General features: G+C 36.9%; 1 protein-coding gene across 1 annotated transcript; it reads left to right on the top strand.

Moving 5' to 3' along the window:
• Positions 1-6,307: 6,307 nt before the first annotated feature.
• TMEM50B (transmembrane protein 50B) lies at positions 6,308-20,496 on the top strand (the record flags this gene model as incomplete). The annotated part of the gene is made up of 6 exons (XM_079705345.1): positions 6,308-6,406; positions 7,864-7,976; positions 9,818-9,885; positions 14,105-14,197; positions 17,113-17,170; positions 20,379-20,496. The coding sequence occupies 6 exons, from the start codon at positions 6,308-6,310 to the stop codon at positions 20,422-20,424; spliced, it is 477 nt and encodes a 158-aa protein (XP_079561471.1). The 3' UTR covers positions 20,425-20,496.
• Positions 20,497-22,256: the final 1,760 nt, after the last annotated feature.

Below are 22,256 nucleotides of genomic sequence, written 5' to 3'. Positions count from 1 at the left end.
CTCAGCTTTTAAATTTCAGTGTGTTTTAAAATTTTAGCACATGTTGCCTCTTTAGCGAGGCATTCCCTGACCGTTCTAAAATAGGTCTCCCTTATTTTGTATCAGGATCATGTGCATTTCCTTCATAGTAACTGTTTGTATTATTTTGATGTTTCTCTGCCCCACCCAAACCCCTGACCCTGCAATTTAAGCTCCAGGAGGGAGAAGACCATGACATTTCAGAAATTAGTGTGTGGAAATAGCCCTCTGTATCCTTGGGTTACACATCCACGGATTCAACCAACCAGGGATCAAAAATACTCAGGAAAAAAAAATTCCAGAATGTTCCAAAAAGCAAAACTTGAATTTGCTGAGTGCTGGCAGCTATTTACAGGGCATTTACATTGTATTTATAACTATTTACATAGTATTTACACTGTATTAAGTATTATAAGTAATCTGGAGATGATATTAAAGTACATAAAGGAGTTTATATGCAAATAGTATGCCATTTTATATAAGGGACTTAAGCATCCACAGATTTTGGTATTCGAGGGGGGTCCTGGAACCAATCCCCTGTACATACTGAGGGGGGACGACTGTATGTTTTCTTCTTATAGAACTATTTATAAATAGGTTGATATATGCAAAATGAATTTTATAATAGGAAACATGACTTTTGTTTTTATAATGTCACTTTTAAAAAAAAATAAATTTATTTATTTATCTTTGGCTGCGTTGGGTCTTCGTTGCTGCTCACGGGCTTTCTCTAGTTGTGGCGAGCGGGGGGGCTACTCTTCGTTGCAGTGCGTGGACTTCTCACTGCGGTGGCTTCTCTTTGTTTCGGTGCACGGGCTCTAGGCGCGCAGGCTTCAGTAGTTGTGGCTCGTGGGCTCTAGAATGTAGGCTTAGTAGTTGTAGTGCACGGGCTTAGTTGTTCCGCGGCATGTGGGATCTTCGCAGACCAGGGCTCGAACCCATGTCCCCTGCATTGGCAGGCGGATTCTTAAGCACCGTGCCACCAGGGAAGTCCCATGACTTTTGTTTTAACCTTCAGACATTGTCTTAAATTCATGGCGGCCTTCCCTAAACTTGTTTTTAACCAGTTAATATTTAATCTTTGATAACAGTTCATCTCTGTGACTGGAGACTATCTTGATAAAATGTGCCCATAATGCGTACATAGTAAGGCTTTAGTGCAGCTGAAGCATATCTAAATGATAAAATTTTTAAATCTTTTTTGTGGGTAAAATTTACATACTGTAAAATACACAGATCTTAAGTGTACACTTCAGTAACTTTTGATAAATAAATGTACCTGCATAATCACTATCCCAACCAAGATATAGAACATTATTATCACCCCAAAAAAGTTCCCTTGTAGTCAATCCTCAGCCCCTACTGGCAACCACTGTTCTGATCTCTGGGACTATGGATTAGTTTTGCCTCTTCCTAAGCTTCATTTTAAATGGCATCATACAGTATATACTCCTTTGTGTTTGCCTTCATTCACATAAATCAGGTTTTGAGATTTTTTTTCTGTGTGGTTATATATATCGTTCATCCTTTTTTGTTGCTGAATAGTATTCCGTTGTATGGATCCATCATAATTTGTTTATCCATTCTTCTGTTGATAAATATTTAGGTTGTTTCAGTTTGGGACTAATATGAATAAACCTGCTATAAACTTTCTCGTAAAAGTCTTTTTGTTTGTGGACATATGTTTTTACTTCCCTTGGTAAATACTTAGGGATGGAATTGCTGGGTTATAGGGAGCATTACTTTTAACTTTGTAAGAAACCGCAACCAGAAATGTATGAGATTTCCAGTTGTTCTGCTTCCAATAGTGAGTCTTTTTAATCTTAGCCATTCTAGTGGATGTGATGATATTTCTTTAATTTGCATTTCCCTGATGACTAATGATATTGAATACCTATTTAGATGCTTTTTTTTTTTTTTTTTTTTTTTTTTTTTTGCTATACACGGGCCTCTCACTGTTGTGGCCTCTCCTGTGGGGAGCATAGGCTCTGGATGCGCAGGCTCAGTGGCCATGGCTCACGGGCCCAGCCACTCTGCAGCATGTGGGATCTTCCCAGACTGGGGCACGAACCCATGTCCCCTGCATCGGCAGGCAGACTCTCAACCACTGCGCCACCAGGGAAGCCCTAGATGCTTTTTGGTCATTGTCTTTTTAAGTCCTTTGCCCATTTCAAGTCTGTTCGACTCTCGTGCACACTTTTTATTGCCTATATTTTGTTTTTTTTTTATTATTAATCTTTAAGAGTTCTTTCTATATTGTAGGTACAAATCCTTTGTCAGATACTTGTTTTGCAAATATTGTCTCCCAGTCTGTGTGTCCAGTGTTTGGAACTTCTGTAGTATATTTATTGTACTTCTTTTCAGATTAACAATTGGACCCATTACTTTAAATTTGGGGTATTTCGCCTAAATCCATATTTAAGCATATTATTTGAAAATATAACTGACATGCTATTTAGAAAGGTTATCTTTGTGGATATCCTATACAATGTTATAATTTTTGCCTTAAATAGTTGTCTTAAATAAAGAGAAGGAATAAAAAATAGTCTTTTATATTTACCCACATATTGATTATTTCTGGTATTCTTCATTCCTTCCTATAGATCTGAGATTAATCTGGTGTCATTTCCCTTTAACCTGAAGAATTTCCTTCAGCATTGTTTAGTGCAGATTTGGTGATGAATTATCTTAGTTTTTGTTTACCTGAAAATATTTTTATTTTATCCTCATTTAAAAAAAGCTTTTTTGAGATACAATAAAGATATGATAACAGTCACCTGTTTTAAGTGTACAGTTCAGTGATTTTTAGTATATTTATGTTCAGTAAGACTGCAGTCTAATTTTATAACCTTGTGCCTATGAGCACTCACTCCCTATTACACTCCGCTCCCCCCTGCCCATCACTAGGCAACAGCTAATTTACTTTCTGTGTATAGATTTGCCTCATCTGGACATTTTATATAAATGGAATATACAATATACATGGTTGTCTTTCACTTAGAGTAATGTTTATGAGGTTCATCTGTGTTGTATCATGTATCAGTATTTCCTTTTTATTGCTGAATTTGTATTCCATTGTATGGTATCCCACATTTTATTTATACATTCAATAATTGACGTATGTTGGGTTGCTGCACTGCTTAGTTATTATGAGTAATGCTGCTATGAACATTTGTGTACAAGTTTTTGTGTAGACATGTTATCATTTCTCTTGGGTAGATAGATAGGGGTAGAACTGCCATCACCCTCACTTTTGAAGAATATTTTTGCTGGATATAGCATTTGAGATTGATTTTGGGCCATGCTGAGTGGCTTGTGGGAGTTTAGTTCCTTGACGAGGGATTGAACCCGGGCCCTCGGCAGTGAGAGCATGGAGTCCTAACCACTGGACCGCCAGGGAATTCTCATGATTGCTTTTCTTAAAAGCATGTCAAAAAATGTCCTTCCATTTTCTTCTGGCCTCCATTGTTTTTGATGAGAAGTCAGCCATCATACATATTGTTCTACTACCCCTGTATGTAATGTGTTGATTATTTTTTTCCCCCTAAAGTTGCTTTGTTTCTTTTTATCTCTGGTTTTCAGCAGTTTTATTATGATGTTTTCCTTGTGTTTATCCTCTTGGAGTTTGCTGAGTTTCCTGGATTTGCAAATTATTATTTTTTACCAAATTTGGGAAATTATCAGCCATTATTTCTTTAAATATTTTTTCTTCCTGCTTCTTTTATTTTTCTGGGACCCAATTAAACATATGTTAGACCAGTTATTAGTGTTCCTGAGTTTCCTGAAACTTTATTCATTTCCCCCTAATTAAAAAGAAAAAAAACCTGTTCTCTAGATAGGATAATTTCCTTTGACCTTTCTTCAAGCTTACTGTACTTTTCTTCTACTGTCTCTAATCTCCTACTGAGCCCATCTAGTTAATTTTAAATTTCAAATATAATTTTCAGTCCTAAAATTTACATTTAAAAGTTTCTCTACTGAGATTCTCCATTAACTCAGTTATTTTGACCATGTTCCTTTGTCTTTGAATGTGTTTATACTGGCTGCTTTAAAGTCATTGTCTGCTAATTTTCAATATCTGAATTATGGAGGGGTCTGTTTCTATTGACTGATTTCTTTTCCTCCTTGAAGATAAATCACATTTTTTCTGCTTCTCTAAAAGTCTAGTGATTTTTTTTTTTTTAACTATACAGTTGACCCTTGAACAAAACAGGGGTTAGGGGTGCTGACCTTCTGTGCAGTCAGAAATTCATGTATAACTATACATTGGTCCTGCCTGTCTGCAGTTCTGCATCTGTGGGTTCAACCAGCCATGGATTGTGTAGTACTGTAGTATGTATTTAGTGAAAAAAATCCACATATAAGTGCATCTGCATAGTTCAAACCTGTGTTGTTCAGGGGTCAACTGTATATTGGACATTGTGGATGATACATTATAGACCCTCTGGATCAGTTATCTTCATCTGAAGAGTGTTACTTTTTGTTCTAACAGGCAATTAAAATACTGACTGATCACCCTGAAATTGTGGAGATTTGGTTTTATACTTTGTTGGAGTGTGTGGAAATCCCAAGGCGTTTACTAATCTCTGACCTGGTGGAGCTCAAATTCCAAAATGCCTTGCAGGGGACAGCAGCCGAAATCTGTTTAGTTCTTTTAGCCTTCCAGATATTTTTTTCTGCTCAGGTCCTTGGAATCTCCTTCATGCATGTGCTGTTCAGGGATTAGTCAGGTATTTAAGAGAGTTTATATTAGTGTTTGGGGCTCCCCCTTGTGACTTACCCCTTTCCAAGGTTTCCCCTTCAATTTCCAGCTGCTCTTGTCATCCTGAACTTCATCCTCTGATGCCTCAAGCCAGAAAGACTGACTTTTTGCTCAAGTTTTAGCTATTCTGCACCACAGGGACTCACTTGGCTGGGAGTGGAAGGTTAGGGAATTCTTCAGGGGGAAAAGCTGTATTAAAGTGGATCTTGCTCATTGTGTTTTCTTTCAAGGGGTAAATGCCCTCCAGTTTCTGCCTGCTTTTCAGCACTCTTCAGTGCTTTCAAATAGTTTTTTTCCGCTTTTCTTTCTGGAACTTAAGGTGTTCCTGAATCATCACATCTGAACATACTCTCTTTGTTTTGAAAATTCACACAGCATGATGTACCCTTGTATAGTTTTTTATGCATGTGATTTTTCTCCTTCCAGTTATCTATTGCTGCATACAGATAACTCTAGAACTTAGTAGTTTAAAACAGCCATTTTATTATGCTTACGGTTCCTGTGGGTCAGGAATTTGGAAAGGGCATAGCCAGGATGACGTGTGTCCACTCCGTATACCTGGGGCCTTGTCAGGGAAGGCTTAAAGTGTGGGGGTAATGCTAATAACCGGAGCAGCAGTCATGTCTGACAGTTGAGGGCTAGCTGTTGGCTGGGCCGCCACCTGGAACCATGGGCCTTGGTCTCCTTACAGCACTGTGGCCTTGGATTTTTTACAAACCAACTCAGGGCTCTAGTGTTAGTGTTCCAGAGAACCACCTGCAGGCTGCATTGTCTTTTATGATCTAGTCTGAGAAGTTGTATGGCAGAGTTACATAGCATCACTTTCTCTACTTTATCGGTGAACCAGCCTTTATTGTTGACCTAAATTCAAAGGTAGGGACATAGATCCACCTCTCAATGGGAGAAGTGTCAAAGACTTTGCAGACACTTTTTATTTTTTATTTTTTTAATATGTCTTTATTGGAGTATAATTGCTTTACAATGCTGTGTTAGTTTCTGTTGTACAACAAAGTGAATCAGCCATATGCATACATATATTCCTATATCCCCTCCCTCTTAAGCCTCCCTCCCCCCCATCCCACCCCTCTAGCTCGTCACAGAGCACCGAGCTGATCTTCCTGTGCTATGCTGCTGCTTCCCACTAGCCATCTATTTTACATTTGGTAGTGTATATATGTCGATGCTACTCTCACTTCATCCCAGCTTCCCCCCACCCCGCCCCATGTCCTCAAGTCCATTCTCTATGGCAGACATGTTTTAAAACCACCATGCTCATTTAACAAATAGTAAGCTCCTTCTGTGTCCTAGGACAGTCTTATGTACATCTCAATAGATATTCATTGTAGTACTGAATTTTTCTTCTTAACTATAGTAGATTTAGACCTAAAGTTAAATTTGTGTTTAAAGCTTTAAGAAAGGAGTAAGATATTTCACTTCTTATAAATATTTCCTTAGATCGATTATTTTTTTCTCTTTTTATTTGTAGAATATAGTATTTAATGAAAAGTCCATGCTTAAGTGGTGAAAATGGCAGGCTTCCTAGATAATTTCCGTTGGCCAGAATGTGAATGTATCGACTGGAGTGAGAGAAGAAATGCAGTGGCTTCTGTAGTAGCAGGTATATTGGTAAGTGAAAAAGCCTGGTTGGTGACATTTATACCTCACTTTTTGCCCTGAAAATTAATCTTTATTCCTTTGAACTGTGAATACCCATGATAATACAGTTTTTGAAGGCAGTAGTTTTTTAAGTAAATTATGTAATATGTATCATTCCTTTAGGATCCTCAAAGGCTCAGAATTTGATGTAACTAATAATATTGTTGTGACTCATTGAAATTCAGGATGTGCAGACAGTAATAACAACCTTAGGCTGCATTAGAACTGAAGCCCTGCAGCCCTTTAGGGAAGGGTTGCCATCTTCATACCCCAGCTGCAGCACAGGCAGGAAACGAGAGGAAGAAATTTGTGGAGGAAGCTACTGCTTAATTTTCTTTCCAATATTTTTTTAAAAAACTTTTTATTATTGAAAATATCAATAGTATACACAAAAATAGAGAGAACGGTATAGAGTCCTCTCTCACCCCCTGTACTTATCATTGAGCTTCAAAAAAAAGTCAGATCATGACCAATCTTGCTTTAGCATTCCATCAAGCACTCCCTGCCCCCACTGCACTTTTTGAAGCAAATTTCAGTATATGCTCCACTTAATTTAAATTAATCTTTTCCAGTATATAGTTCTATACCTGAAGTTCAATAGAAAAGATAAATAAAGGAATAAAGTGGAGCAGGAACTAAAGATATTGGGGTGGCCAAAAAGTTCGTTCAGGTTTTTCCATAACATCTTATAATTGTGAAGCAATATGCATGCAGAATTCTTTTAGGTGTTTCCAAGTTTTTCTTGCTCTCTGTGGTCACCTTGCTTGCACTTAATTTGTCTATGAAATTCCTTAGTAACTTGTCTACTTTAGTTCTATTCAGCTTAGTTTACATAGAAACGTTACATTTTGCAAACTCATGTTTAGTCAGTTTTGCAGTATTTAATCAAATTACATAATTAATTAAAATTATAGCAAGCATAGATATTTTTTGGAGACATGGCAGCTCATTTGTGGAAGCAAAAGTGCTTGGGCATATTAAAAAAGAATGTTCCACATTCTTTTTAATATGAACGAGAGTGAAACACATCAGGTAATCAGGGAGCTGGTTAGTTGGAGGTTAGTTAAGAGAGCTTTGGTTGTATATAATTTTATAGTGGATAAAAGAAGCAGATAATTCATTCCTAGGTAATAAATGTTTCATCTTGCATTAAGAGCAGAACGTGAATCTTACACGGATTTGATTAGTTAGATTCACCTCATATGCTATAAAGAATAAGTAAACAAGGGATTCTTGTTTTTTATATTTCTTTTTTTTGTTTATTTGGGGTTTTTTTGTTTGTTTTTTATATTTCAACATCTAAAACTCAAAGTAGACATTTTATGTTTCAATTATATGGTCCATAGAAAACATGGAATGTTAAGAAACAGGTATCATGCTAAGCCAAAGTATTAGTGTTATTTTAATGACATGGGTTCTTTCTCAAGTTTTTTACAGGTTGGTGGATAATGATTGATGCAGCCGTGGTGTATCCTAAGCCAGAACAGCTGAACCATGCCTTTCACACATGTGGTGTATTTTCCACATTGGCTTTCTTCATGTAAGTATGAAGGTAATTCTCAATTCAAGATTATTTTTCTAAAAACATTTTTTCCTCAAAGTTTAATGCTATCTGGAATAACTTTTTAATTCATTGATTGATTCTTTAACGTGATAAATATATGTGTGTATATCTATATTGCCATTTTATTAAGATTTTTAAAATCAAGAGTGAGTGTTGAATTTGGGGGGAGAGATTAATTGGGAGATTGAGACTGACATATACACACTACTATATATAATATAGATAACTAATAAGAACCTGCTGTATAGCATAGGGAGCTCTACTCAATACTCTGTAATGGCCTATATGGGAAAAGAATCTAAAAAAAAAAGAGTGGGTATATGTATATGTATAACATTCATTTTGCTGTACACCTGAAACTAACACAACATTGTAAATCAACTATACTCCAATAAAAATTTTTTTTTAAAAGTGTTGAATTTAGTCAGTTAATTTTATTATACTTTATAAAGATTATCATGTGATTTTTGTTCTTATATTTGTTAAACTGGCAAATTACTATGTTTTATAGATCTTAAGATTTTTTTGTATTTTAATATCTTTGAATATCAGTGTGCTTCTTGTAGTCATTGGTATTGTATAATTCATAATATTTTTTCCTTCTTGGCAGTATAAAAAAATAATGGTGCATCTTAAAAATCATTGGCATCTTAGGTTTAATAAAGTATGTTACGTTGCTAGATTTTTTAGTAGGAAGTCATCCTTGAATACTCTTAATACATTCAACTTTTTTTAAAATCCTTTTTAAAATTTATTTTTTGTATTGGAGTATAGTTGCTTTACAATATTGTGTTAGTTTATATTGTACAGCAAAGTGAATCAGCTATACGTATACATATATCCTCTCTTTTTCAGATTTCCTTCTCATTTAGGTCACCACAGAGCACTGAGTATCTAATACATTCAACTTTTACCATGGAGTATTATTTTTTTTAAGTGTGTCACTTAACTGTATTTGCCAGTATTGGAGGGAGGGCAGGACTGGCCTTAAATGAGATTGATCTATGGCTTTCCTTTTTTATTAAATCATTGTTAGGTTTAGCCATTATCTCACTTCATAAAAGAGTTTGGAAGTTTTTCATGGATTTCTTTTAATAATTTAAAAAAATATGTTAAACATTAAGATTACGTAATTTTCTTTTACTGTCACGAGCTTTAAAAAGGTAAATTGTAGAAGATGGAACTACTTATATTCATTCAGGATGCTAAGAAAAGACAATTCCTGCTACAAATATACCCACTCTAACAAGAATGGAAAGAGAAGCTGAATAAAGTGGGCCTATTTATTATACCAAATGTTTTCTGAATTTGAGAAATGGATGAGAGAAAATCACTTGACTTTTAACACAAAGAGAAACTTTTGAACTCTTGGTTATAATGAGAACCTTAAAATGGGGTAACTCATAGTGGGTCATTCATGTATAAATATAAAATAAAATAGACAAAGAACTCAGAAAATTGGCCTCTTTCATAATCTTTGGAGACAAGTGATAGTAATCCCTTAAAATTAAGTATGTTTTTGTTTGATGTTATTATAAATGGAAATATTTTCTTAATTTTGTTTTCAACATATTTATTACCAATATATAGAAAACATTGATATTTAAAAAATAAAATTAAGTGTGTTTTCTGGGTGTATTTTAGGAAAATAAGACTAGCATAGTATTTCTATCCACTAGGATATTTAAGTTAAAAGATAATGTTCAGTTATTCAGATACTGGCTTTAGATAGGAAATGCTTCCCTTCTAAATGATATATAAATATCTGAATATTTTAGCAGCATGAAAGCTTATTAGGTGATTTTGTATTGTTCTAGGATAAATGCCGTGTCCAATGCTCAGGTGAGAGGTGACAGCTATGAAAGCGGCTGTTTAGGAAGAACAGGTAAAGGCACTTTGAGTTGTTAATGTATGCTGGTAAAAGAGGGATTTATCAGCAGAAAGAACAAAGCCTCTAGTGAATCTTTATTTAGGGATGATTAATGATTATGTAGGATTTTTAAAAATTTACTTTTAAAAAAAGTTTCTGTGTTATTTAAAACTTTAAGAAAGTTGAAGTTACTGCCAGAGGTTACTGGTTTTTGTCATGTTATATTGCCCATAGTATATAGATAAAATGTTACCATGCAAAATCAGTGGATCTTGACTGTTCCTGTGTTAATGATGGATTTATTCTGATCCCAAATGTTGACTAATAATATTACTTACAAGGTGGCTGACCGTGATTACTGAACAGCAAAGTATGGACACATTAAGAGATCAAACCTAGGACTACAGTGTTTTTCACATTCAGTTCTGATCACCTGAGTAACCACCCATAGGCTACAACAGAAGTATTTCGAAGAAACATGCTGTTTGTCTACATATACATTTTTTTTTGAGTTTGAATTTTTTTTGATTTGTCATCCAACAGTATTTTTCTTTTGTTCAGATTATAACACATTCTATTAGAATCCAGGGGTTTGTTTTCAGTGGAATTTCCATGCTGTATATAAAAAGCTCAGGACTAGACATTCTATTTCCAGCCTTTAAGGACTAGGAGGGGTGACTTGTGGTTATAGCAGGAATTTGGAGTAGGTGGGGGAGGAAGTTTGAAGGATGATTAAGAATAATAGCAAGTACTTGTAGAATACTCAGTGTGTACCAAAGACTGTCCTGAATGCTCGACACATATTAACTCACTTAATTGTCACAATAGTCCTATAAGGTAACCACTCTTGTCCTCAGTTTAAGATTAAGGAACTAAGGCACAGAGAGCTTAAGTAACTTGTCCAAAGTCATAAAGCAAATAAGTGGTGGGACCAGGATTTGAACACTGACAATCTGGTTCCAGAGCCCATGCTCTTGGCCACCATGCTCTGTTTGTATTCAGTCGAGAATCATTTAGTCTCTTTGTCTACAGTATCATATATATATATATTTGTCAGTGTATTTGAGGATAACTTATATAAAATATAAAATAAAATTCAATTTAAAGCGTACAGGTCGATGAGTTTTGACAAATGTATACAGTTGTGTAACTGCCACTACAATCATGATATAGAATATTTCCATTACTCCAGAAAGTTCCCTCATATCTCTTTGCAGTTAATCCCCTTTCCCCCACCTCCTGGCCACCACTGATCTGCTTTCTATCACTGTAGTTTTGCCTTTTCTAGAATCTCATATAAATGGAATCATAAAGTATCATAAGACATTAAACCAAATCAAGGAGCTGACGAGCTTAGCTTTAAAAAAAAATTCTTTTTTTTGTAAGAACACTAAACATGAGATCTCCTCTCAACACAGTTTTAAATGCACAATACCATATTGCTAACTATAGGCACAGTGTCGTACAGCAGCTCTCTAGAGCTTATTCATCTTGTGCAGCTGAAACTTTATACCCGTTGAACAGCAACTCCCACTTCCCCCTCTCCTAGCCCCTGGCAACCACTATTGTACTCTCTGTTTCTATGAATTTGACTCTCTTAGATACCTCTCATAAGGGGAATGGGCCTTAAAAAAGAAGGAAATCCTGCCATATGTGACAACAGAGGTGAACCTGGAGGACATTATGCTAAGTGAAATAAGCCAGTTACAGGGGGACAGATTAGCTTTCTTTTGTACCTGATGCGATGCTTTAAATGCTGATGCACATTTTATAATTTCACTTCCATTGTGATCCTTGAAGAATTGGAGAGGATGGGGATAGTGACAAATGACAGATGAACCTAAGTTAAAAGTGCATTGTGGGGCCTCCCTGGTGGCGCAGTGGTTGAGAGTCCGCCTGCCGATGCAGGGGATACGGGTTCGTGCCCCGGTCTGGGAGGATCCCATATGCCGCGGAGCGGCTGGGCCCGTGAGCCATGGCTGCTGAGCCTGCGCATCCGGAGCCTGTGCTCCGCAACGGGAGAGGCCACAACAGTGAGAGGCCCGCATACCACAAAAAAAAAAAAAAAAAAAAAAAAAAAAATTAAAAAAAAAAAAAGTGCATTGTGTGTGTCTGTGCGCGCATGCTCACACACACATGCATGCCTTGTGCCCCAGCTTCAGCAGGTAATGTCAGGAGTGAGTGAGAATAAAGAATAAAAAAGCATGTATTAGCAAGTGATGTTGTGCATAGAGCACACATTAACTTATTTGATCATTTTTCTTTCAAAAATATTGCACAGGCATTGCTGTGGATTATGTTACTCTTATCTATTTTCTGTAGAAAATTTCATTGTAACTTACCCAAAACTTTTTAGCTTAAAGGTAGAACTTGTATGTGCCTTGGGTCTGTCTGGTTCCAGAGCCCATACTTTTTACTCTCAATAGTGACTGTAACATTTTATTCCATGATTACTTCTTACCCAGTTAAAATTCACAGTCAGTTTACATCAGTTTACATTTATACATGGTACCTTTAGTGCAAGTTCTGTCTAGTGCTTCAAAAATTCAAGGCAAACTATCTTGTAGGCATGCTCAGCTCTTGCCACACTAAGCTTTCATACTACTTAAATGGTTTATGTGTAATTTATTCCCATTTAATTCCCAGAGGAATTTGCAGGAAAGTGTTATTAACGTAGTAAATATACTACAAATGGAACTGTTAAATAAGAAGGAATAGGAACTAGGTAGAAAGAAGATCATGTATTGATACTTAGACTCTAGGACAAAATGGATACTCTTAATTATTAACCTTGACTCTGAGCTTCCTGGTAGTCAAAGCAAAAAAGGGAAAACGTTACCATTTTTTATTTTTTGCTAAACAAAAGCGTACTCATTTTTCAAGGGAAGTTTTTTTCTTGTTCAGTTTTGTTAAAAAATTTTTGTGTGGTCATATATAAAGGACATGAAGGAAAATAATTACAAGGATTTTTGATCCTTTCATTCACTTTAGGTAAAAGCTGTGAGTGAATTTGGCAGATGTTTTCCTCCAAGGAAGTAAACATTGCTGTATATTTCTGGAGACCTGCTTAGTATTATAATAAAGTTTAGATAACCTAGGGACCCATTTCTCTCAAATATCAGCTGTTTTACCCATGCTGAGCTTTGAGCTTCCTGCATATCTGGTGTCTAAAATATATGAATTTCTTTTCAGTAAGTAACAATATCTGAAATTGAGGCAAATTTAGCTTTCTATTATGGAAATTGGCTTGGATTTTATTTTCACTTCAGGGGAGATATATTCCCCTTCCATAGGGTGACAGGCTGTCAATACACCTGTGATCAGGATCTGGCACAAATGCTAACTTGGTTTCCTAAAAATGTATTGAATCTACTCAGGTGTCCAGATGATCACTTTATTGAGATTCTGTTGTATATAACTTCTAAAATTCTATACAGTAGGGGGTTGAAGAGATGCTTTTGTCCTTGAACTTTTCAAGGGTATGTGGTACAGTTTGGCTGAATAAGAGAGATTGAATATATGGTTGCTGTTAGTACCATGTTGAGTAGTACCATGATATTAACGTTGATGAAAAGAGGTCATATGGTCCTTATTCATTTGCAGTCTCTCATTCCTGTGTGGTAATGGCTATCTGAAATACATCTGCTACTTCTAATAGAGCAATTACTTTGATAATATATACAACACGGTAATTTTTCAGTTAGGGTTTTCTTTTTTTTTTTTCGGTATGCGGGCCTCTCACTGTTGTGGCCTCTCCCGTTGCGGAGCACAGGCTCCGGACGCGCAGGCTCAGCTGGCATGGCTCACGGGCCCAGCTGCTCCACAGCATGTGGGATCCTCCCGGACTGGGGCACGAACCCGCATCCCCTGCATCGGCAGGCGGACTCTCAACCACTGCGCCACCAGTGAAGCCCTCGGTTAGGGTTTAATTAATCAGTTTAGTCAAAATTACTTCTGAAGCTTGCCTACTTTAGTTTACTCAGCTGTTAGTTTCTCTAGCCAGTAGAATGGTAACTTACCCTTTTTCCCTTTCCAAGTATCGCTTAACACCTTTTAGTTTTAGTTTCTTTTTTTCAATCTTCATTCAGTTAATTGTTTTAGCAGGTGTATATAAATACGTGACTGTCTTTGATAGGCATAGCATATATTAGATGAACAGTGTTCTAGTATTATGTATTCCGAAGGCATAGAGCTGTAGAAATGAGCAATATCATAAAGCCTATTTTTCACACAGGTGCTCGAGTTTGGCTCTTCATTGGTTTCATGTTGATGTTTGGGTCACTTATTGCTTCTATGTGGATTCTTTTTGGTGCATATGTTACCCAAAGTAAGTATTTATTCCTCTTTTATTTCATAGGAAAGATTCAGATATGTCCTTTATATTTGGCTTAGTCTGTTAACTCCCCATGGAGTAAAATTTAGTTTAATAATTCAGTTAGCTTGAAGATAGGACTCTGTTTAAAGATATAAATTATTTAATAAAACTTCTCAGTGGGGTCATTTAGTGCAGTGGGATAACCTCTTTAGGAAATCCAAGCCACTGACAAGACCAGGTAACTCTCAGCTGTCTCTAGAGGTTCTGATTTCCTTCCTTACCCCAGATAGCCAGGCTCTATACCAGAGGCCTTTTACTGAGTGAGGGTTGTAGTGGTAAAAGTGAGAAATCTGTACAGGGCTACAGCCCCTTATACACAATTCTAAAATCCACAAAAGTGCTGAAGGTCAGGTTTTTCATAACCAGTTTGGCAGCAAAACCTGACCTAATGATCCAGGGCTCGTTATAGTCTTTATTTCATTTAATAAGTATTCAAATGTTTTATTTTTAGAGGAATGTGGTTGTATTTGATTGTGGGATGCTAGTCCAAACATAGTTTGGGGTGCTATGTAATATTATGCCCTGTGTTACCGTTTTTCTTTTTTTTAAAATAAATTTATTTATTTATGGCTGCGTTGGGTCTTTGTTGCTGTGCATGGGCTTCCTCTAGTTGCAGGGTGCGGGGCGCAGGCTTCTCATTGCTGTGGCTTCTCTTGTTGCAGAGCGTGGGCTCTAGGTGCGTGGGCTTCTGTATCTGTGGCACGTGGGCTCAGTAGCTGTGGCTCGCGGGCTCTAGAGCTCAGGCTCAGTAGTTGTGGCGCACGGGCTTAGTTGCTCCGCGGCATGTGGGATCTTCCCGGACCAGGGCTCAAACTCGTGTCCCCTGCATTGGCAGGTGGATTCTTAACCACTGAGCCATCAGGGAAGTCCCCCTGTGTTACCATTTTTAAATCTGAAAATTCCTGAGTTCCAAAACATACCTTGCCCCAAGGATTTCAAGATAAGACGTTGTGGACCCCAGTATCTTCCTGTCCACTGATACATCTTCTCTCCAACCCCAGCCTCTAAGTTTTCATTCATAGGTACAAAGGGAGTTTTGTTTTTTTTGTTTTTGTTTTTGTTTTTTTAGGGGGCAGAGGTGCTGAGAAGCACTGCCAGTTCACAAGGGGAGTTTTTTAAGTGCAAGACTGAAGACGTGTGTAGCCTTCATGTTGAAACTGGTGATGCAATGGAGTGAGCTCTTAGTATACCATTGAGTTTTGTGACTGTTCCAGTCACCATAGCTTTTCATCACGGGGATGGCGAGAGGTTTTGAAAAGCAGGACCCAGTCTTAGCATGTGCTTCTGGAAACATCAGAAGAACCTCTTTCACTGGCTCTCTCCCTTCACTCCAAAGACAGGAATAAGTTTCAGATAACAGTTTATTCATCTTCTGATGCCTCTGTCTTTGGAATCTCTTCGTCACTCTGCTTAACTGTCACATCTTGTCCTGACCCACAGCTGACCTTTTAATATCTTGATAGGATCCCTTAAGTATCATAGATGGATCAGTATAAGATTTGGGAATACCTTTGTCTTTCATTTTGCACAAAATAAGTCAGTACAAGAGGACAGTGGTTGCCTAATGTTTAATTAATACTACTCTAAAATGTGTTATTTTAGTTAATTAAAAATACTCTGGAGCACACAGCTCTAGCATGAAGCTTATTTGAGGGAAAGTACTTTTTTTTACTTTCTTTCTTTTTCTGGGGGGCTGTGCCACGCAGCTTGGGGGATCTTGGTTCCCTGACCAGGGATGGAACCCGTGCCCTTGGTAGTGAGAGCTCAGAGTCCTAACCACTGGACCCAGGGAATTTCCTCAGTGGTCGTATCTTAATCTTTAAAGAACTAGTACGTACTGAGAAATTTCTCAATTATGGATCTCATCTTCATATTTTTACAGCATTGCTCGTTACATATACTTTTTAGTTTGTAAACTGACTTCAGAGAGCATTTCTAACACATATTTCAAACCTTTTACTGTACAGATTTTTCTGGAACTGTTAATAATCATAGCAGCAGCTAACATTTATGTAGCACTTTATGAGCCAGGAACTGTTTTGAGCACTATGCATAGTCCATATCTCACACTCTGTGGGGCAGATGCTGTTACAATGCCCATTTTACAGATGAGGAAAGTAAGGCATAATGAGGTTAAATAATTTGCCCATGGTCATACATTTAGTCAGTGATAGAGTTAGGATTCAAATCCAGGGGTATGGCTCAAACTTGGGGCTTTTAACCATGCAGCTATATTGTTTGCTATGATATCAAAGGCTACAAATTGAATATTTCTTCATCCCAACTAGTATTTTTAATCAACATTGATAGTTTTATAAAAGTTAAATATCCACAAAAATTTGAGTAATTTCCAAATTTTTCTTTTTCCTTCCTATGAAGATAGTGACTGTTTTCTCCAGGAGAATATGATGATGAATTATAATGATTCTTTTCATATATGTCAGATTTGCACAATAAAACTCCTGAGTTCATGAAAGAAAATAAAATGAACAGACTGTTACATCATCAAAAATTTAATTTGTATCTTTCTAACATTGTGTGTTTCTGTATTGGCCATAGGAGGTGAAGGGGTGAGCTGCTGCTTCCTCGGCAGTTCCGATGCAGCTAGTAGAACCATAGCAACTACTTTAGACAAAAAGAAAACCTAATAATTTCATTGTCTTTTATCCAGAGTGAGAGTAATCCTTTGTTTTGGGAGAATGAGATTGTCATTTTCTTACTTCAATTTCTTTGTGGATTTCTTAGAGTTAATGAATAATAGTAGTGTTTTATAATATACAGAGCATGTCATTATGAATGGCATGAATACTTAGTTACTGCCATTTGCCTTTTGTAATTATCTGATCTGTTTTACTTTGTGTGTGCAGATACTGATGTTTATCCAGGACTAGCTGTGTTTTTTCAAAATGCACTTATATTTTTTAGGTAAGTTGCCCAATTTTTTAACTATACACCTATAACATTTACAGAAACATCATCTTTATTATAAGAGCAGCATAGGCACTGGAACATGTATAAATCTCTTGGATTAGTTACAATGTATAGAACTTCTTTTAAAAGGTGAAAATTCTACTATTGGATAAAAGCGTACACAAGCCATTTAATTTGGGGCCCTGCTATGTGCCAAGACCTCAGCTAGATGCTTTATATGTGTAACCTTTTAAATTCCCACTTAATTATCTTAAGTGTGTAAGACAGGTGGTGCTCCCATTTTATAGATGAGGAAATAAGACTCAGAGCTTACTTAAGGCTGCTTAGCTAGCAAACACAGAATGGGGATTTGAACCCAGACTGCTGCTTCCATAGCCTGTGTTTTGTTAAGAAACCATATCATGTACCTTTAATAAAATAAGAAAAAAAGAAATTAGAATTAATACATACTATGCATGTCGTATACAAAACCTGGTTGGTGAATTGGATTTTGTATTAAGTTTTTAAGATAACTTAAAGTAAGTATAAAAATAAAAGAATACCAAAAGTATTTTTTAGGGGCAATCTTCTAAAAAGCTTCCAAAATGAGGCCCTGTAGCCTTTGCTTTCCAGAATGAAATGTCTTTTAGTGTAAAGATAGGTATTTTAGGCATCATTTATAAAATTACATCCCTTACCCCATACCCCTCTCACAAAAGCATTAAGATCTAAGCCTTAAAGAAATTTGTTTTTGTCATTGATTTTAAGCAATTTGATTATGATGTGCTGTGGTGTAGTTTTCTTCATATTTCTTCTGTTTGGGGTTCATTGAGTTTCTTGGATCTGTGGATTTATAGTTTTCATCAAATTGGGAATCTTTTCAGACGTTATTTCTTCAGATATTTTTTTCTGTCCACCCTGCCCTTCTGGCTTCCAATTACATGTATATTAGGCTGTGGGAAGTCATCCCACAGCTCACTGGTGCTTAGTTCTTTTCATGTTTTTTTTTTCCCCCTACCTCTCCACCCCTACTCTTACCCCATCGCTCCATCAAGTATTCTCGTTTCTTGTTTTCTCTCTGTATTTCATTTGGGGTAGTTAAAGATCGTTATATCTTTAAGTTCACTAATCTCTACCTCTGTCATGTCTAATCTGCTCTTACTCCCATCCAGTATGTTTTTCATCTTAGACATTGTATTTTTCATCTCTATTAGCTTGATTTTTTTTAAACAATTTCCACATCTCTCCCTAACATACTCATGCTTTCCTCTGCCTTCTTGAACATATGAAGTATGTAACTATTTCAGTGTCCTTGTCTAATTGTGTCAATTCTTAGTCTGTTCCTATTGATTATTTCTATTTATTTTTTTCATTCTGGATCTCTTTTCCCCTGCCTGTTTGCTTCTTTGCATGAAGCCGATTGGGGGCTGGACTTTGTGGTATTCCTTTAAATGCTTTTGAGCTCTGTGCTGGATGCAGCTCAGTCACTTGGAAACAGTTCAGTCCTTTCGAGTCTTGCTTTTAAGCTTCGTTAGGCAGGACCAAAGTAGCTTTAGTCTGGGATTAATATGTCCCCCTTACTAAGGCAGTACACTTTTGAGTATTCTTCCTGATTCTCCATGTAGTCTGAGGTTTTCCACTCTGCTATGAGATTCTGAAGTCTTCCCAGCCCTGTGGGAGCTTTGGGAATTGTTCTTTCCAGTGATTCCTGCCCTTTTTTTTGGGTAGTCCTCACATGCATCTGCTGTCAGCACTCGGCAGAAGCCTCAAGGGGAACCCCCTACCGATCTCCTGGGCTCCCCCTCTCTAGCTCTCTGTACCCCGCCTTGCACACTCCAGCTGCTTGGCCTCCCTGAACTCTCAGCTCTGTTTCCTCAACTCAGGCAGACCACTGTGCCCTGCCTGGGTTCCCTCTTATTGCACTGCGGCCTTGGACACTCTTGGTTTTGAAAGATGTTCAACAGTTTCTGCTGTCTTGTGATTGTATTTCTTGGCATGTGACTGACAGCCTTCTGGGAATACAGTGAATTTTCATGAAGACACCTTAGGCACTGTTGAGAGATCAAATTTAAATTCAGATTCAGCCCTTTACAGTGGTAGAGGAGTCTATATAAATGACAGTTGGATGAACAGAAACCTTGTGTGTGTAAAGGCCTGTGCTCACGTGGGCAGTGACTACTGCATCAGCGATGCGCTCTGCCCAGAGGCCGGCAAGTTATCCAGCCAGCTGTGTGCTTCCTGTGTGCCAGGCCTTTTCTAAGCACCAGAGTGCACTCCTTCTTCTCTGGCCACTCTTCCTGTTTCCTTTGCAGGCTGATCCTCCACCCTCTGGCCGCTAACTTTTGAAGTTTCTTAAGGTTCTGTTCTAAGCCTCTTCTCAACTCGTTCTTTGTCTAGGTGAGGTCCTTTTTGCTTGGGACTTCAGTTCTTGCCTATATGCCAGTGAGTCACAGCTGTCTATCTCCAAGTCTAAACCACATATCCAGGTTCTTACTTATCCCCTCTTGGGTGGCTGACATTTCACATCTACCACCTCCAGTGTACCCACAACTCAAACTCACATTGCCAGAGTGTCCCATCTCTCTGCCCCACTCCTTCCCTTATACCTTGCTGAGATAATTCCCACTCTTCTTTTAGATCTCAGTTCAGTCACTACTTCCTCAGGAAAACCTTCTTGACCTCTAACTAGGTCAGATCCTTATATTTCCCTCTCTTGGTACCATGTGTGTCATTGAGTTGGAATTTGATTGTCTCTCATTAGTGAGCACATTTGTCTTGTTTTGACTCAAAGTCACATTCCCAGTGCTTAGCTAGGTGCCTGGTGCCCAGCCAGTACTCGGTACAGTAATTATTTGTTAAATGAACGAAGAATTCCAACATGGTCTGTTAGGATGCTTCAGTGTTTGTAGCTCAGACATTGTAGGATCGTAGAGATGGGAGTGGCCCTCATGCCAGCTACTATGAGAAATGCCCCCTTTCCTTGCAAGTGACCTATCTAGTAACTTCAGGCTTTAAGAAAAGATACTCAATTAAGCTCAACCATCAAGGTCAACAAACTGCTTTATAAAACAGGCAAATTCAGACCAACACCACCACAATCTTTAATTTTAGAAATTGATACAAAGGGATCAGTGAGGTACCCATCAAAGCATATTTAGAAAATAAATTCTCTTTTGCGTTTCTATGTGATTTTACCTCATGATTTATTTTAATATCTTTCTAGCACTCTGATCTATAAATTTGGAAGAACTGAAGAGCTATGGACCTGAGATCACTTCTCAAATCACATTTTCCTTTTGTTATATTCTATTTGTAGATAAGTTTTTATCTCTCAATATAATTTACACATTGCCAAATGGAATAGATTGTACATTAAATGTTTTGTTTCTTTACACTTTTATGCTCTGAGTTTTGAAATACTTTTATGAAATTTCTGTCCTTTTTTTTTCATTGAATAGATTGTTAATATGTACATAGTATAAGACTATATAGATGAGATGATCTGTGTCGGTTTTTTTATTCTTGAAGACTTAAAGCTTAATCTGTTCCCTGAGCCAGGGTTGTATCATCATCTAATTGTAGAGTTAACTACTTTGTCTCAGTATCTCTAATTTTCAAAATGTGCAAAAAATACAGCTCCATATATCTGAAATAAGCACTGAGCCATTAAAAAAGGTATTTCAGCAAGTTGTAATTTATTTTGGCTTAAAAATGAGATTTTTTTTTAAAGGAAAAATGTTTGTTCTTATGTATAAAGTGGACTTTTATATGAAGATTTTTAAAAATGCCTGAAGGACTAGTTTGAAAGCCTCTTTTAAAAACAATTCCTCTCATATGACTTTATTTGAGAAGGGTTAATACATGATCAGATAAGCTGTTTTATATGGTTGATGTAAAAAGACTGTAAGGCAGCTCAGCAACGTGCTTCTTACAAAAGCAGCTTAAATGGTTCTCTTTTGACAGCCTACTATTATCTGACAATACAAAATTCTATATCAAGCAAGTTTGAGACAACTGCAGCTTAAAAGCATGAACCATATAATAAAAAGTGGAATAATTAGTTTCAAGATAAAGCACTTCTTCCCAAAGGGGATTATTACGACCTAGTGAAAAATTATACATTTCATCCACTCAGTTACTGACTGCAAGTCTCTTTTTGCTCTAGCTCTCATGCTTTAGGTGAACTCTTCTTGCAGAATACATCTTTAACCTGAAAGTTCTTACTCCAGTCAAAAAATTCTTTTGCTGAGTTTGAAATACTGTATTTGCACTGAGTGTATTCCTGTGAGAGATTTCAGAGGGATAGTTGGGTCTTTATTTCTACTTTTGCTTTCCTTTGTTATACAGGTTTTATGTTGTACTTTTTTCCTCCAGAGGGATTTTTCTAGAGCCTTTTGTTGTAAGACAGAATAATATCAGTGGTATTATATGCAGCTTCTAATATAAGCCTTATTTTGCTTAATGTCTCTTCTCTCTGAGGATTTACTGTGCACAGAATATGAAGCAGTGGTGGAATGCTGTGCCTTTGTCTAGATACCATCTTGTTTAATTACTTCTTTCTTTGTTGTTTTTTCCTCAAAAAAACTGTGTCTTGCTTCCAACAAATTTTAAGACTGATTACTTGTTTCCACTCCCTTCTAACCTCTTGCAATAAATATTACTTCTCACACATTCTAGTATTGTTAAATCTGTTGGAGAAAATCAACTATAAAACTGGGTTGGCTGTTCATTTTGCCGTTACTCAAGTGGACCTGGTCAAAGAAGCAGTTTCCCTTTATAAAATAAAGAGAAATATATATATATATGTATACACACACACATATATATATATATACACACACATATATATGTGTATATATATATATATATACATATATATATATGTGTGTGTGTGTGTGTGTGTGTATATATATATATATATATATATATATATATATATATATATATATATATATTATTTTGGGGGTGGAGCATGCCATGTGGCTTGTGGGATCCTAGCTCCCTGACCAGGGATTGAACCTGGGCCCTCGGCAGTGAAAGCACGGAGTCCTAACCACTGGACCAGCAGGAAATTCTCAGGAGAACTATATTATACTCAGAT

This window comes from Hyperoodon ampullatus (genome assembly GCF_949752795.1).
Source record: "Hyperoodon ampullatus genome assembly, chromosome: 5".
In the NCBI taxonomy this organism is placed as follows: domain Eukaryota; kingdom Metazoa; phylum Chordata; class Mammalia; order Artiodactyla; family Ziphiidae; genus Hyperoodon; species Hyperoodon ampullatus.
Note: the sequence above shows the minus strand (reverse complement) of the source record. Positions and strands in the feature narration are given on the sequence as shown.